This window comes from Canis lupus, chromosome 5 (genome assembly GCF_003254725.2).
Source record: "Canis lupus dingo isolate Sandy chromosome 5, ASM325472v2, whole genome shotgun sequence".
NCBI lineage: Eukaryota > Metazoa > Chordata > Mammalia > Carnivora > Canidae > Canis > Canis lupus.
Window position 1 is genome coordinate 35,972,529 of NC_064247.1, and position 12,563 is coordinate 35,985,091.

Genomic DNA, 12,563 nt, shown 5'->3' on the forward strand with positions numbered 1-12,563 from the left:
TATGACTGCTCTTGGAGTATTGGTGTTTCAGTTTATAGCCCATCTGGTCTATTTGGGACCCCCCAGCCTGGAGGCCAGTCACTTGCTGACTCACCCACAAGTGAAAGAACATAGTCCAACGTCTGTCCACATGCATGCGCTCTCATCCTGGAGAGGCACCGTGGGCATATCCACCCATCCCTGCCTCCTGGAAAATGCAGTGCAGCTCTTCATTTAAACCTGAGGCTCACCAGATCCTGGGAAAAGCAACAGCTCAAGAGACAAAGGCAGACACAGACACCCCACCCCCCACACACACACACGTGCACATGCACACAGCAGCTGACTCTGATGTGAATAAGGAAGAGAACATTTTGAAAGTTCTAATTAGTATCCTTTAAAAAAAATTAAGAGAATCTTCTTATGAAATAAGAAATACCTATGAAAAGGGAAGGAAATGCTCCAAAAAAATAATAAAAAGAACTATCAGAGAATTATAAAGAGCTCTATGTATCATTGATATAAAATTCAAAGAGAGGGTTGGAAGGTAAAGTCCAGGAAATACCCCAGGACAAAATTATGTGTGTATGTATAATTTAAAAATGTATTTATGTATATATTTATTTTTATTCAATGTGTATGTTTTATAAGGATAGGGATACTTGTGTCTATATGTAGATATAAAATGTGTACATAACAAAATATAATGTATATAATACACAAAGAGACAGTCCAGGAGTCAAGATGATATAGAGAGGACTGATTTCTGTGCAACATGTTACCAATGGGAATTCTAGAAAGAACTTTCTAGAACTGGAGAAACAGGAGTTTGGAGGGGCATAGTCAGTACTGAAGAGTGGATTCAAATAGACTTTTACAAAGACACATCGTAATGGGATTTCAAAAGTCAGGGGTCAAGAGCAAACAGTAAGCTTCCTGGTTGGGTGATGGACCAAGGAGGTAGGAATAGGGGACCCGAGGAAAGGGTGAGGTTCAGGATGACGTGGGGGCCTCTCATCATGAATACTGGGTACTAGAAGACGGGGAAAACATTCCTTCAGAGTTCAGAGGGAAATGGTTTCAAAACCAATTCTGTACCAACGAAGATAATTGAAGATACTACCAAAGAGTCCTAAATTTTACTTCTTAAGCACTCCCTTTTTACTGTTTTATTTTTTTATTTTTATTTTTTGCCTTTTTTGGTGTCTGTTTTTGTTTTTACTTAAATTCCAGTTGATATACAGTGTAATATTCATTTCAGGTACACAAGGCAGTGATTCACCACTTCCATATGTCACCAGGCGCTTATCACAAGTGCCCTCCTTCATCCCCATCACCTACATCACCCATCACACTTCCCCTCCCCTCTGCAAACTGGTGACCATCAGTTTGTTCTCTATAGCTAAGAGTCTATTTCTTGGTTTCTCTCTTTCTTTTTCCCTTTGCTTATTTGTTTTGCTTCTTAAATTCCACATACGAGTGAAATCATATGGTATTTGTCTTTCTCTGACTGACTTATTTAACTTAGCATTGTACTCTCTAGATCTATCCATGTCATTGCAAATGGCAAGATTCTGTTCTTTTTTATGGCTGAATAATATTCCATTGCATATATACCACATCTTCTGTATCCATTCATTAGCCCATGAATACTTGGTCCGTTTCCATAATTTGGCTATTATAATAATCCTGCAATACATATCAATACATATTATGCATCCTTTTGAGAAGTTATTTGAGGATATACTATGGAAAAATGAAGATGAAAAATAAAAATGCAATGAGTTTCAAAAAATCCAGAATCAGGAAAAAAAAAAAAGTCCTAGCATTTTAGCTGTCACTGGACCTAGAAAGCAATCAATCCAAATTAGGGCAGGAAGTCCACAGTGTCCAGCGAAAAGACCTCAAAAATGGTTACATCCAAAGCAAAAATAGATCAACGTTGATCTATTTTATGTGTTTTATTAAACTTCTCAGTTATGAGGACTGAAGCATGTGTCTTTTCTTTTAACAAAAAGAAAAGGAGGGATGCCTGGGTAGCTTAGCAATTGAGCGTCTGCCTTTGGCTCAGGGCATGATCCCGAGGTCCTGGAATTGAATCCTGCATCGGGCTCCCCACAGGGAGCCTGCTTCTCCTTCTGCCTGTGTCTCTGCCTCTGTGTGTGTGTGTCTCTCATGAATAAATAAATAAAATCTTAAAAAAAAAAAAAAGAAAGGAAAAGAAAAAGCAATTAAGAACACCCAAAGAAAAAAATCATGGTCCACATAGTTTTTTAAGTAAACATAACCTGATATATTTTTTAAAGATTTATTTGATTCCATTTGACCTTGGCTTGATGCTGAGAATATCCTCGGTCAAATCATGACACTAGGCCCATAGAGAACACAAAGGGTTCCAGGCAACCAGTTTCTTCTGTCATGAAAAATCTCCACAGCCATAAAAACGTCAGCCATGATCCGTCTTCAACCCTTACAATCGCAGAAAATAGAGAAGGTCTAAATATAAGACCAGAACAGAATATAAATATATCAAACATACCAGTGTAAAGGTATAATGTGTCTGGTAGAAGATAGGAGAAAGAAAGATAAAGGAAAAGATAGGGATACTTATATATTTACCTTACAAAAGATACTGTCAAAAGTTGATAGATTCATAATAGAGAACAGAAATAATGCATTCATCAGCTGATAAATGGATAAACGAATTGCAATCTACCTGCACAATGGCATTTTATTCAGCTCTAAGGAGGGATGATGTAGTGGTACATCCTATGGCACAGATGAGCCTTTAAACATTATGAGTGAAAGAGGCCATTCGCAAAATACCACATACTTTTCTAAATCTATTTATATGAAATGTCCAGAATAGTCTAATTTAATAGATGGAGAATGTCAGTCAGGGCTGCTCAGAGCTGAGATAGGAGTCGGGGGTGTAATGGTATGGTTTTCCCTTCTGGAGTGAAGAAAATATGTTAATACTGGTAATGATTTGGACTGTCCTGTGAATAGGCTCAAAACCTATTGGATTGGACACTTTCAAAAGGTGAATTTTATGGTACTTGAATCCTATCTCAATAATGCTATTGAAATGAATGAAAAGAAGTTAGATGGAACCAGAAAGTGATTTTAAGGCTTTCAGGATCAGGGAAACAGTCAGTAGCTGTTCATGAAAAAAAAAAATCTAGGAATATAATGTAGTCTCCATTCAATAACCATAGTACTGCCTTCATTTCCCTCCCCCCTCCCTCCCCCTGCATTTTTTTAATGCAGTGCCCTCAGGCCAATTTCATGCTTAAAAATCCTCCAATGATTCTTGTTGTACTTAGAATAAAATTCTAAGTACCAATTCCTGCATAGCTGACCCCTGCTTATCTCTTTTATCTCATCTTATACTTGTCCCCCCCACCCCCACCCAGTACCTTTCTTTGAGCTGATCTTATGCTCTCCAAGCTTACAGCCTGAACCTGATGATTTTGTACTCACTGTCACTCCACCTGGAATGTCTCCCATGGATCTTCACGGGGCTCTTTTTCATTCATATATCAGCTTAGATATCAGCTCCACTCAAAACCCTTCCTGATGCTTCCCTCATCCTTATCTGGAAATATCCTGTGTTAAGTCCCAGAAGGACAAAACCAAAATCTGCTTTGGGTGCTTTTTGGCTCTGAACCAGAGGAACAGCAAGAGCTTAGGAGAGAGAAGAGAAAAATAATGATGCTGTGGAAAACAAAACTCAGTATCTCAGGAAGTTATCTTGCCATGGTGGAAACTAATCATCTTGTTCCCCAAACAACCATTCATCTGCTACCTTCATATTGAGCTAAGCAGTACCGCTCTCCTCCTGTTCCCTGGTTATATAGCTCTAGAATTTCATTTTGACACCTGAATCACTTAATTTTTTTTAAATAGAGAAGTTACTTTTTATCATTTTTTTTAAAATGTAGAAGAAATAAAAATCTTTGTACTCTCCTACCAGACTGTCAACAATCCAGAACATTATCTCTTACATTCACATTTCTCAGCCAGTATGGGTTTTACAGTGCAAAATATGCTTGATCTACATTAAGGTTCAAATATCTTAGCCCATGTTGTATAAGATCTTTCACAATAGGGGCCACCCAGCTTCTCTAGCCATCCTTCACATTTTCAGCAAATATCTGGTCAATGCTTAGTATGTGCCAGACTCTCTGCTAGACACTGGAAATAAAAAGATAAGAAATCCAGTCCTCCCTGCCTTCAATGAGCTGATGATCTACTAGGAAGGAGAGTAACCATGGCAAGGTTGATGAGTACCAGGATATAGGTATGTCACATCTACTGCAGACTAAGGCATATGTAGGTTTGGCCAGAAGGCGGTAGGAGAAAGAGTAACATCTGAACAAGATGCCATATCTTGAAAGATGGAAACTCAGGAAGAACATCATTAAAGAACTCCACCTGTCTACCTGGGATGTGCATGCTCAGGATGAGCAAGAAGACTGGAAGCTGGTTGGGCCAATCTGCAAAAGGGCCTTGTAAGCCAATCTAAGGATTTGGGATTTCATCACCAATGGAGAACCATTGACAAGACAAAGTGATGGCAGTGACATGATCAGATTTTCATTTCTATAAATGGGGTCTTACAACAGTGTGGAAAGATAAGCCTGGAGGCAAGCCAGGACAAGAGTAATAAGACCTTCAGTGCTACCATTGTTCCTAAGAAGTTCCTTGATGCCTGGCTCATTAGGCCATCTGGTCAACCACATCAGGGTTCTGTCACAAGGCTCTGTGCTGTTAATACCTCTGCTTCCAAATCCCCTGATTCATCTTCTTGGCAACTCACCTCTAAAGTCCTAGTTCAAATGCCCCCTCCTCTCAAAGCCTCTCTTATTCCTGTTACCTGTACAAAAGCAAACGTTTCTTCCTGTCTGTTCCCATCACACTTTATACGTACCTCGATCAGAGCAATTATTATGCTTCCCCATTAGCCTGTAAGGTCATGGAGGGCAGAAGAGTCCTCTCAGAATCTCCCTCATCTGGTACACTCTCCAGCACTTAGTTGGTGACTGGTAATTATCTGACTGAATGATGAATAAGTATGTTGCCCCCACATTTGGGACCCCCACATCTGGAGGGAAATAACCTTTCCTCTGTTGACATCAGGTCTCACCTCAGATACCAGCCTGGTGCACAGAGAGCAGTTGGGATGTCAGTGAGTTGATCCCCTTGGCTGAATTTTGTGTCTCCCCAGGTAGTCCAGCTGGAGGAGCTCCTGGCAGTGCGGCACTCTGTGTTCGTGGTGGGCAGCGCCGGAACTGGAAAGTCTCAGGTGCTGAAATCCTTACACAAGACCTACCAGATCATGAAACGCCGCCCCGTCTGGGCTGACCTCAACCCCAAAGCAGTCACAAACGATGAACTCTTTGGCATCATCAATCCGGCCACCAGAGAATGGAAGGATGGTAAGAGCAGGATACCCCTGGCACAAAATTCTTGCTATCCTGAGCCCCATGGGCAGGCTTGAATCCACATCCAAGGGTGAACTTCCGAGGGAAGAACACTGGCCTGATCTGTTAGGACTGGGAGAAGGAGATGAAACGAATCAAAGAAAGGAAGACCCCAGTTTTGGCTTGCAAGGGAACTTCAGCCCTTGGGATATTCTCTCTCCTTGGAGACCCTTCCAGCTGCTCTATGAGAGAGGGCATTCTCAACTATGGTTCTGTGATTGCATAGCACAAGTCAGAGTCCCTACGTTGCCTGGCAGTGGATTTAACACATGAGTAGGGTAGAAATTCCACAGCTCCTTCCCAAAGGTGTGGCACAGCATGGCCTAGCATCCCACAGTTAGGCACTTGTTCCTATCTGCACACCCCAGAACTGATGGGGAGATACGGGATGCCAGTGATGGGGCCTCCGAGCCTGGATGAAAATATTCATCGCCATTCATCTCAGATGGGTCCTAGAACCAGAATCTATAGGGATTCAGAGGCCCCCAAACCACTGTTCACTTGGTGTAAACCCCAAAGTCATCTTCCAATATGTAAGAATCACTGGTAAATGTGTGTAAGGGACACTGTCACTGGGAGAGAACTAAAAAGAAAACTCTGAGCAGACTGAAGCCCTTTCTAAAACCCATGTGGCTTCTGGAATGAGTGCCTCCTACCTCAGTATCCAACTGCATCAGAATCCAACTGCCTGGATTCTAATTCAAGGTCTCTATTCAGAGGTCTGGAAGAAGGGGACTTAATGGGCAGCCTCCCTCATTTGTATTTTGCTCACCATTAATGAGGCTTAGCATCTTTTCCTCCTTATTGGCCTTAGTAATTGGCTCTTTTGTGATTTTTATTTCTCTTTATTTTCTTATCTATTTAGGGGTTTTTTGTTTTTTTTTTTATTTTTTTATTGAAGTTCAATTTGCCAGCATATAACACCCAGTGCTCATCCTACCAAATGCCCCCTCAGTGCACATCACCCAATCACCCCCACCTCCCGCCCATCTCCCATTCCAATATCCCTTGTTCCTTTCCCAGAGTTAGGTGTCTCTCATGTTTTGTCACCCTCACTGATATTTTCACTCATTTTCTCTCCTTTCCCCTTTATTCCCTTTCACTAATTTTTATATTCCCCTAATGAATGAGACCATTCTTTGTCCTTCTCTGATTGACTTCTCCACTCAGCATAATACCCTCCAGTTCCATTCACGTTGAAGCAAATGGTGGGTATTTGTCATTTCTAATGGCTGAGGAATATTCCATTGTACACATAGACCACATCTTCTTTATCCATACACCTTTTGATGGACATCAAGGCTCCTTCCACAGTTTGGCTACTGTGGACATTACTGCTAGAAACATCGGGGTGCAGGTGTCCTGGCATTACACTGCATCTGTATCTTTGGGGTAAATCCCCAGCAGTGCAATTGCTGGGTCGTAGGGCAGGTCTATTTTTAACTCTTTGAGGAACCTCCACACAGTTTTCCAGAGTGGCTGCACCAGTTCACATTCCCACCAACAGTGTAAGAGGGTTCCCCTCTCTCCACATCCTCTCCAACATTTGTTGTTTCCTGTCTTGTTAATTTTCCCCATTCTCACTGGTGTGAGGTGGTATCTCATGGTGGTTTTGATTTGTATTTCCCTGATGGCAAGTGACGTGGAGCATTTCCTCATGTGCTTGTTGGCCGTGTCTGTGTCTTCCTCTGTGAGATTTCTGTCCCTGTCTTTTACCCATTTCATGATTGGATTGTTTCTTTGCTGTTAAGTTTCATAAGTTCTTTATAGATCTTGGAAACTAGCCCTTTATCTCATACGTCATTTGCAAATATCTTCTCCCATTCTGTAGGTTGTCTTTTAGTTTTGTTGACTATTTCTTTTGCTGTGCAGAAGCTTCTTATCTTGATGAAGTCCCAGTAGTTCATTTTTGCTTTTGTTTCCCTTGCCTTCATGGATGTATCTTGCAAGAAGTTGCTGTAGCCAAGTTCAAAAAGGGTGTTGCCTGTGTTCTCCTCCAGGACTTTGATGGATTCTTGTCTCACATTTAGATCTTTCATCCATTTTGAGTTTATCTTTGTGTATGGTGTAAGAGAATGGTCTAGCTTCATTCTTCTGCATGTGGCTGTCCAATTTTCCCAGCACCATTTATTGAAGAGACTGTCTTTTATCCAGTGGATAGTCTTTCCTGCTTTGTCGAATATTAGTTGACCATAAAGTTGAAGGTCCACTTCTGGATTCTCCATTATGTTCCATTGATCTATGTGTCTGTTTTGTGCCAGTACCATGCTGTCTTGATGACCACAGCTTTGTAGTACAGCCTGAAATCTGGCATTGTGATGCCCCCAGCTCTAGTTTTCTTTTTTAATATTCCCCTGGCTATTCGGGGTCTTTCCTGATTCCACACAAATCTTAAGATGATTTGTTCCAAATCTCTGAAGAAAGTCCATGGCATTTTGATAGGGATTGCATTAAATGTGTAAATTTCCCTGGGTAACATTGACATTTTTGCAATATTAATTCATCTAATCCATGAGCATGGAATATTTTTCCAACTCTTTGTATCTTCCTCAATTTCTTTCAGAAGTGTTCTGTAGTTTTACCTCTTTGGTTAGGTTTATTCCCAGGTATCTTATGCTTTTGGGTGCAATTGTAAATGGGATTGACTCCTTAATTTCTCTTTCTTCAGTCTCATTGTTAGTGTAGAGAAATGCCACTGATTTCTGGGCATCGATTTTGTATCCTGCCACAATGCCGAATTTCTATATGAGTTCTAGCAATTTTGGGTTGGAGTCTTTTGGGTTTTCTACATACAGTATCATGTCATCTGCGAAGAGGGAGAGTTTGACTTCTTCTTTGCCAATTTGAATGCCTTTTATTTCTTTTTGTTGCCTGATTGCTGAGGCTAGGACTTCTAATACTATGTTGAATAGCAGTGGTGAGAGTGGACATTCCTGTCGTATTCTTGATCTGAGGGGAAAGGCTCCCAGTGCTTCCCCATTGAGAATGATGTTTGCTGTGGGCTTTTCGTGGATGGCTTTTAAGATGCTGAGGAATGTTCCCTCTATCCCTACACTCTGAAGGGTTTTGATAAGTATTTTGTCAAATGGTTCTCTGCATCTATTGAGAGGATCATATCGTTCTTGTTTTTTCTCCTGTTGATATGATCTATCACATTGATTGCTTTACGAGTGTTGAACCAGCCTTGCATCCCAGGGATAAATCCCACTTGGTCATGGTGAATAATCTTAATGTACTGTTGGATCCTATTGGCTAGTATCTTGTTGAGAATGTTTGCATCTGTGTTCATCAGGGATATTGGTCTACAATTCTCCTTTTTAGTGGGGTCTTTGTCTGGTTTTGGAATTAAGGTGACGCTGGCCTCATAGAACGAGTTTGGAAGTACTCCATCTCTTTCTATCTTTCTGAACAGCTTCAGTAGAATAGGTATTGTTTCTTCTTTAAACATTTGATAGAATTCCCCTGGGAAGCCATCTGGCCCTGGACTTCTGTGTCTTGAGAGGTTTTTGATGACTGCTTCAGTTTCCTCCCTGGTTATTGCTGTTCTGGTTTTCTATTTCTTCATGTTCCAGTTTTGGTAGTTTGTGGTTTTCCAGAAATGCATCCATTTCTTGTAGATTGACTAATTTATTGGCATATAGCTGCTCATAATAAGTTTTTAAAATCATTTGTATTTCCTTGGTATTGGTGGTGATCTCTCCTTTTTCATTCATGATTTTATTAATTTGAGTCTTTTCTCTGTTCTTTTTAATAAGGCTGGCTAATGGTTTATCTATCTTATTAATTCTTTCAAAGAACCAACTCCTGGTTTTGTTGATCTGTTTCCACAGTTCTGGTCTCTATTCCACTGAGTTCTGCTCAAATCTTTATTAACTGTCTTCTTCTGCTGGATGAAGGTTTTATTTGCTGTTCTTTCTCCAGCTCCTTTAGGTGCCAGGTTAGCTTTTGTATTTGAGTTCTTTCCAGTTTTTTGATGGATGCTTGTATTATGATGTATTTCCCCCTCAGGACTGCTTTTGCTGTATCCCAAAGATTTTGAATGGTTGTATCTTCTTTCTCGTTTAGTTTCCATGAATCTTTTTAATTCTTCTCTAATTTCCAGGTTGATCCTTTCATCTTTTAGCAGGATGATCTTTAACCTCCACATGTTTGAAATCCTTCCAAATTTCTTCTTGTGATTTAGTTCTAGTTTCAAAGCATTATGGTCTGAAAATATGCAGGGGACAATCCCAATCTTTTGGTATCAGTTAAGACCTGACTTGTGACCCAGTATGTGATCTATTCTGGAGAAAGTTCCATGTGCACTTGAGAAGAATGTGTATTCAATTGCATTTGGATATAAAGTTCTGTAAATATCTGTGAAATCTATCTGGTGCAGTGTATCATTTAAAGCTCTTGTTTCTTTGGAGATGCTGTGCTTAGAAAAATCTATCAATTGCAGAAAGCGCCGTGTTCAAGTCTCCCAGTGTAAGTGTATTATTATCTAAGTATGTCTTTACTTTGGTTATTAATTGATATACTTGGCAGCTCCTACATTAGGGGCATAAATATTCATGATTATTAGGTCCTTTTGTTGGATAGATCCTTTAAGTATGATACAGTGTCCCTCTTCATCTTCTAACAGTCTTTGGGATAAACTTTAATTTATCTGATATGAGGATGGCTACCCCTACTTTCTTTTGAGGACCATTTGAATGGTAAAGGTTCTACAACTATTTGTTTTCAGGCTGTAGGTGTCCTTAGGTCTAAAATGAGTCTCTTATAGATAGCAAATAGATGAGTCTTACTTTTTTATCCAGTCTGAAACCCTGTGCCTTTTGATGGGATCATTAAGCCCATTCACATTCAGAGTTACTATTGAAAGATATGAATTTAGTGTCATCATGATACCTAGTCAGTCCCTGTTTTTGTGGATTGTTCCCTTGGACTTCCTCTTTCTATTACAGAGTCCCCCTTAGTATTTCTTGCAGAGCCGGCTTGGTGGTCATATATTCTTTCAGTTTCTGCCTATCTTGGAAGCTCTTTATATCTCCTTCTATTCTAAATGAGAGCCTTGCTGGATAGAGTATTCTTGGCTACATGTTCTTCTCATTTAGGATCCCAAATATATCCTGCCAGCCCTTTCTGGCCTGCCAGGTCTTTGTGGAAAGGTCTGCTGTTAACTTAATACTTCTCCCCATAAAGTTTAGGGATCTCTTGTCTCTTGCTGCTTTAAGGATCTTCTCTTTATCTTTGGAATTTGCAAGTTTCACTATAAAATGTCAGGGTGTTGAATGGTTTTTATTGATTTAAGAGGGGGATCTCTCTATCTCCTGGATCTGAATGCCTGTTTCCATCCCCAAGTTAGGGAATTTCTCAGCTATGATCTGTTCAAATACACTTTCTGGTCCTCTGTCCCTTTCGGCGCCCTCTGGAACCCCAATTAAATTTAGATTTTTCCTTCTGAAGCTTTAATTTATTTCCTTTAACCTTTCCTCATGATCTTTTAATTGTTTTTCTCTTTTTTTCCTCAGCTTCCTTCTTTGCCATCAACTTTTCTTCTATGTTGCTTACTCGTTCTTCTACCTCATTAACCCTCATTGTTAGGAGGGTTTGGATTGCATCTCATTTAATTGATTTTTAATTTCGGCCTGATTAGATCTAAATTCTGCAGTCATGAAGTCTCTTGATTCCTTTATGCTTTTTTCCAGAGCCACCAGTAGCTTTATAATTTTGCTTCTGAATTGGCTTTCTGACATCGAATTGTAATCCAAATTCTGTAATTCTATGGGAAAAAGGACTGTTTCTGATTCTTTCTTTTGTGGTGAGTTTTTCCTTCTAGTCATTTTGCTCAGTGCAGAGTGGCTAAAAACAAGTTGTACTAGAAAAAGGAAGAAAAAAGGGAAGGAAAAAGGGGGGTAACAAACAAACAAAAAACAAGGAGGGGTATCCTCTGATTCTATATATTATAAGTCCCTCAACTTCCCCTGGAGCTTTCCAGAGCTGCTTGGTTAAGAACTTGCTCTTCCCCTGTCCTTCCAGCTCTTCCCCAGGCCTTCCAGGCCTCTTCTGGGGGAGGGGCCTGCTGTGATGACTCTCAGGTATATGCACTTAGGGGAGCTGCCTTGCCCCTGCCAGGTGCACGGTTCAATGGGAGCTGTTTATCTTGTGCAGCCCCTGCTCCCTGGCAGCCCCGCTCAGTCCCAGGCACAAGGTGACATCAGGAGGAACAACAACAGTGGCAGCGGCCAGCTCTCTAGCCCTGGAGTCAGCTCCAGCAGTAACTACCGTAGTCTCCCAGTCCGCTGGGGCCTGGGGGCTCCACTGCCCCTCCTGGGATCCTGCCCGAGCTCCCTGCGAGGGCCTTTCCATCCGGGAAGATTGGTAAAGTCCCTGCTTCTCCAGGCCTGGGGGCTTCAGCCCGCCACCAGCCTTAGCCAGGCTCCTCGCAGGGGCCCCTCCCCCACTGGATACTTTTTTTTTTTTTCTCCATCTTCCTACCTTGATAGAAGCATGAACTCTTCTCACTGTAGCATTCCAACTGTTCTCTCTAAATCTCAGGCCGAATTCATAGGTTTTCAGGATGATTTGAAAGTTATCTAGGTAAGTTGGTGGGGACAGATGACTTGGGGACCCTACTCTTCTGCCATCTTGCCCCGCCTCCCTCTTTCTTATCCATTTGTTTAGCACAGATATTACCCATTATCTGTTATATGCATCCTTAATGGTTATTCCTATCTACTATTTGTCTACAGACACTTCATGGCATATTTACCAAATACTTTAAAAAAACTTTTTTTTAAAGATTTATTCATTTATTTAAGAGAGAGACAGAGAGAGCAGGGGGAAGGGGCAGAAGGAGAGGGAGAGAGAGTCCCAAGCAGATTCCACACTGAGCACAGAACCCAATGTGGGGCTCGATCTCACGACCCTGAGATAATGACCTAGGCAGAAATCAAGAGTCAGTCGCCTAATGACTGAGCCACCCAGGAACCCCAACCATGTACTTTTTAAGAGGAAATTATGTCTGTCCATTCTCTTTAGCATCTGGGATTTCTATCTAGTTTATCATTCTTTCTGATTTTCAGCTATATATACAGTATCATAAATTTGGTCCTG

General features: G+C 40.9%; 1 protein-coding gene across 1 annotated transcript in view; it reads left to right on the plus strand.

The window, feature by feature from the left end:
• DNAH9 (dynein axonemal heavy chain 9) overlaps positions 1 to 12,563 on the plus strand; it is a 329,643-nt gene that overhangs the window by 130,909 nt on the left and 186,171 nt on the right. The window contains exon 32 of the mRNA XM_025428358.3: positions 5,210 to 5,420. Within this exon, the coding sequence (XP_025284143.2) occupies positions 5,210 to 5,420 (211 nt within the window). The remainder of the gene's footprint in view (positions 1 to 5,209; positions 5,421 to 12,563) is intronic.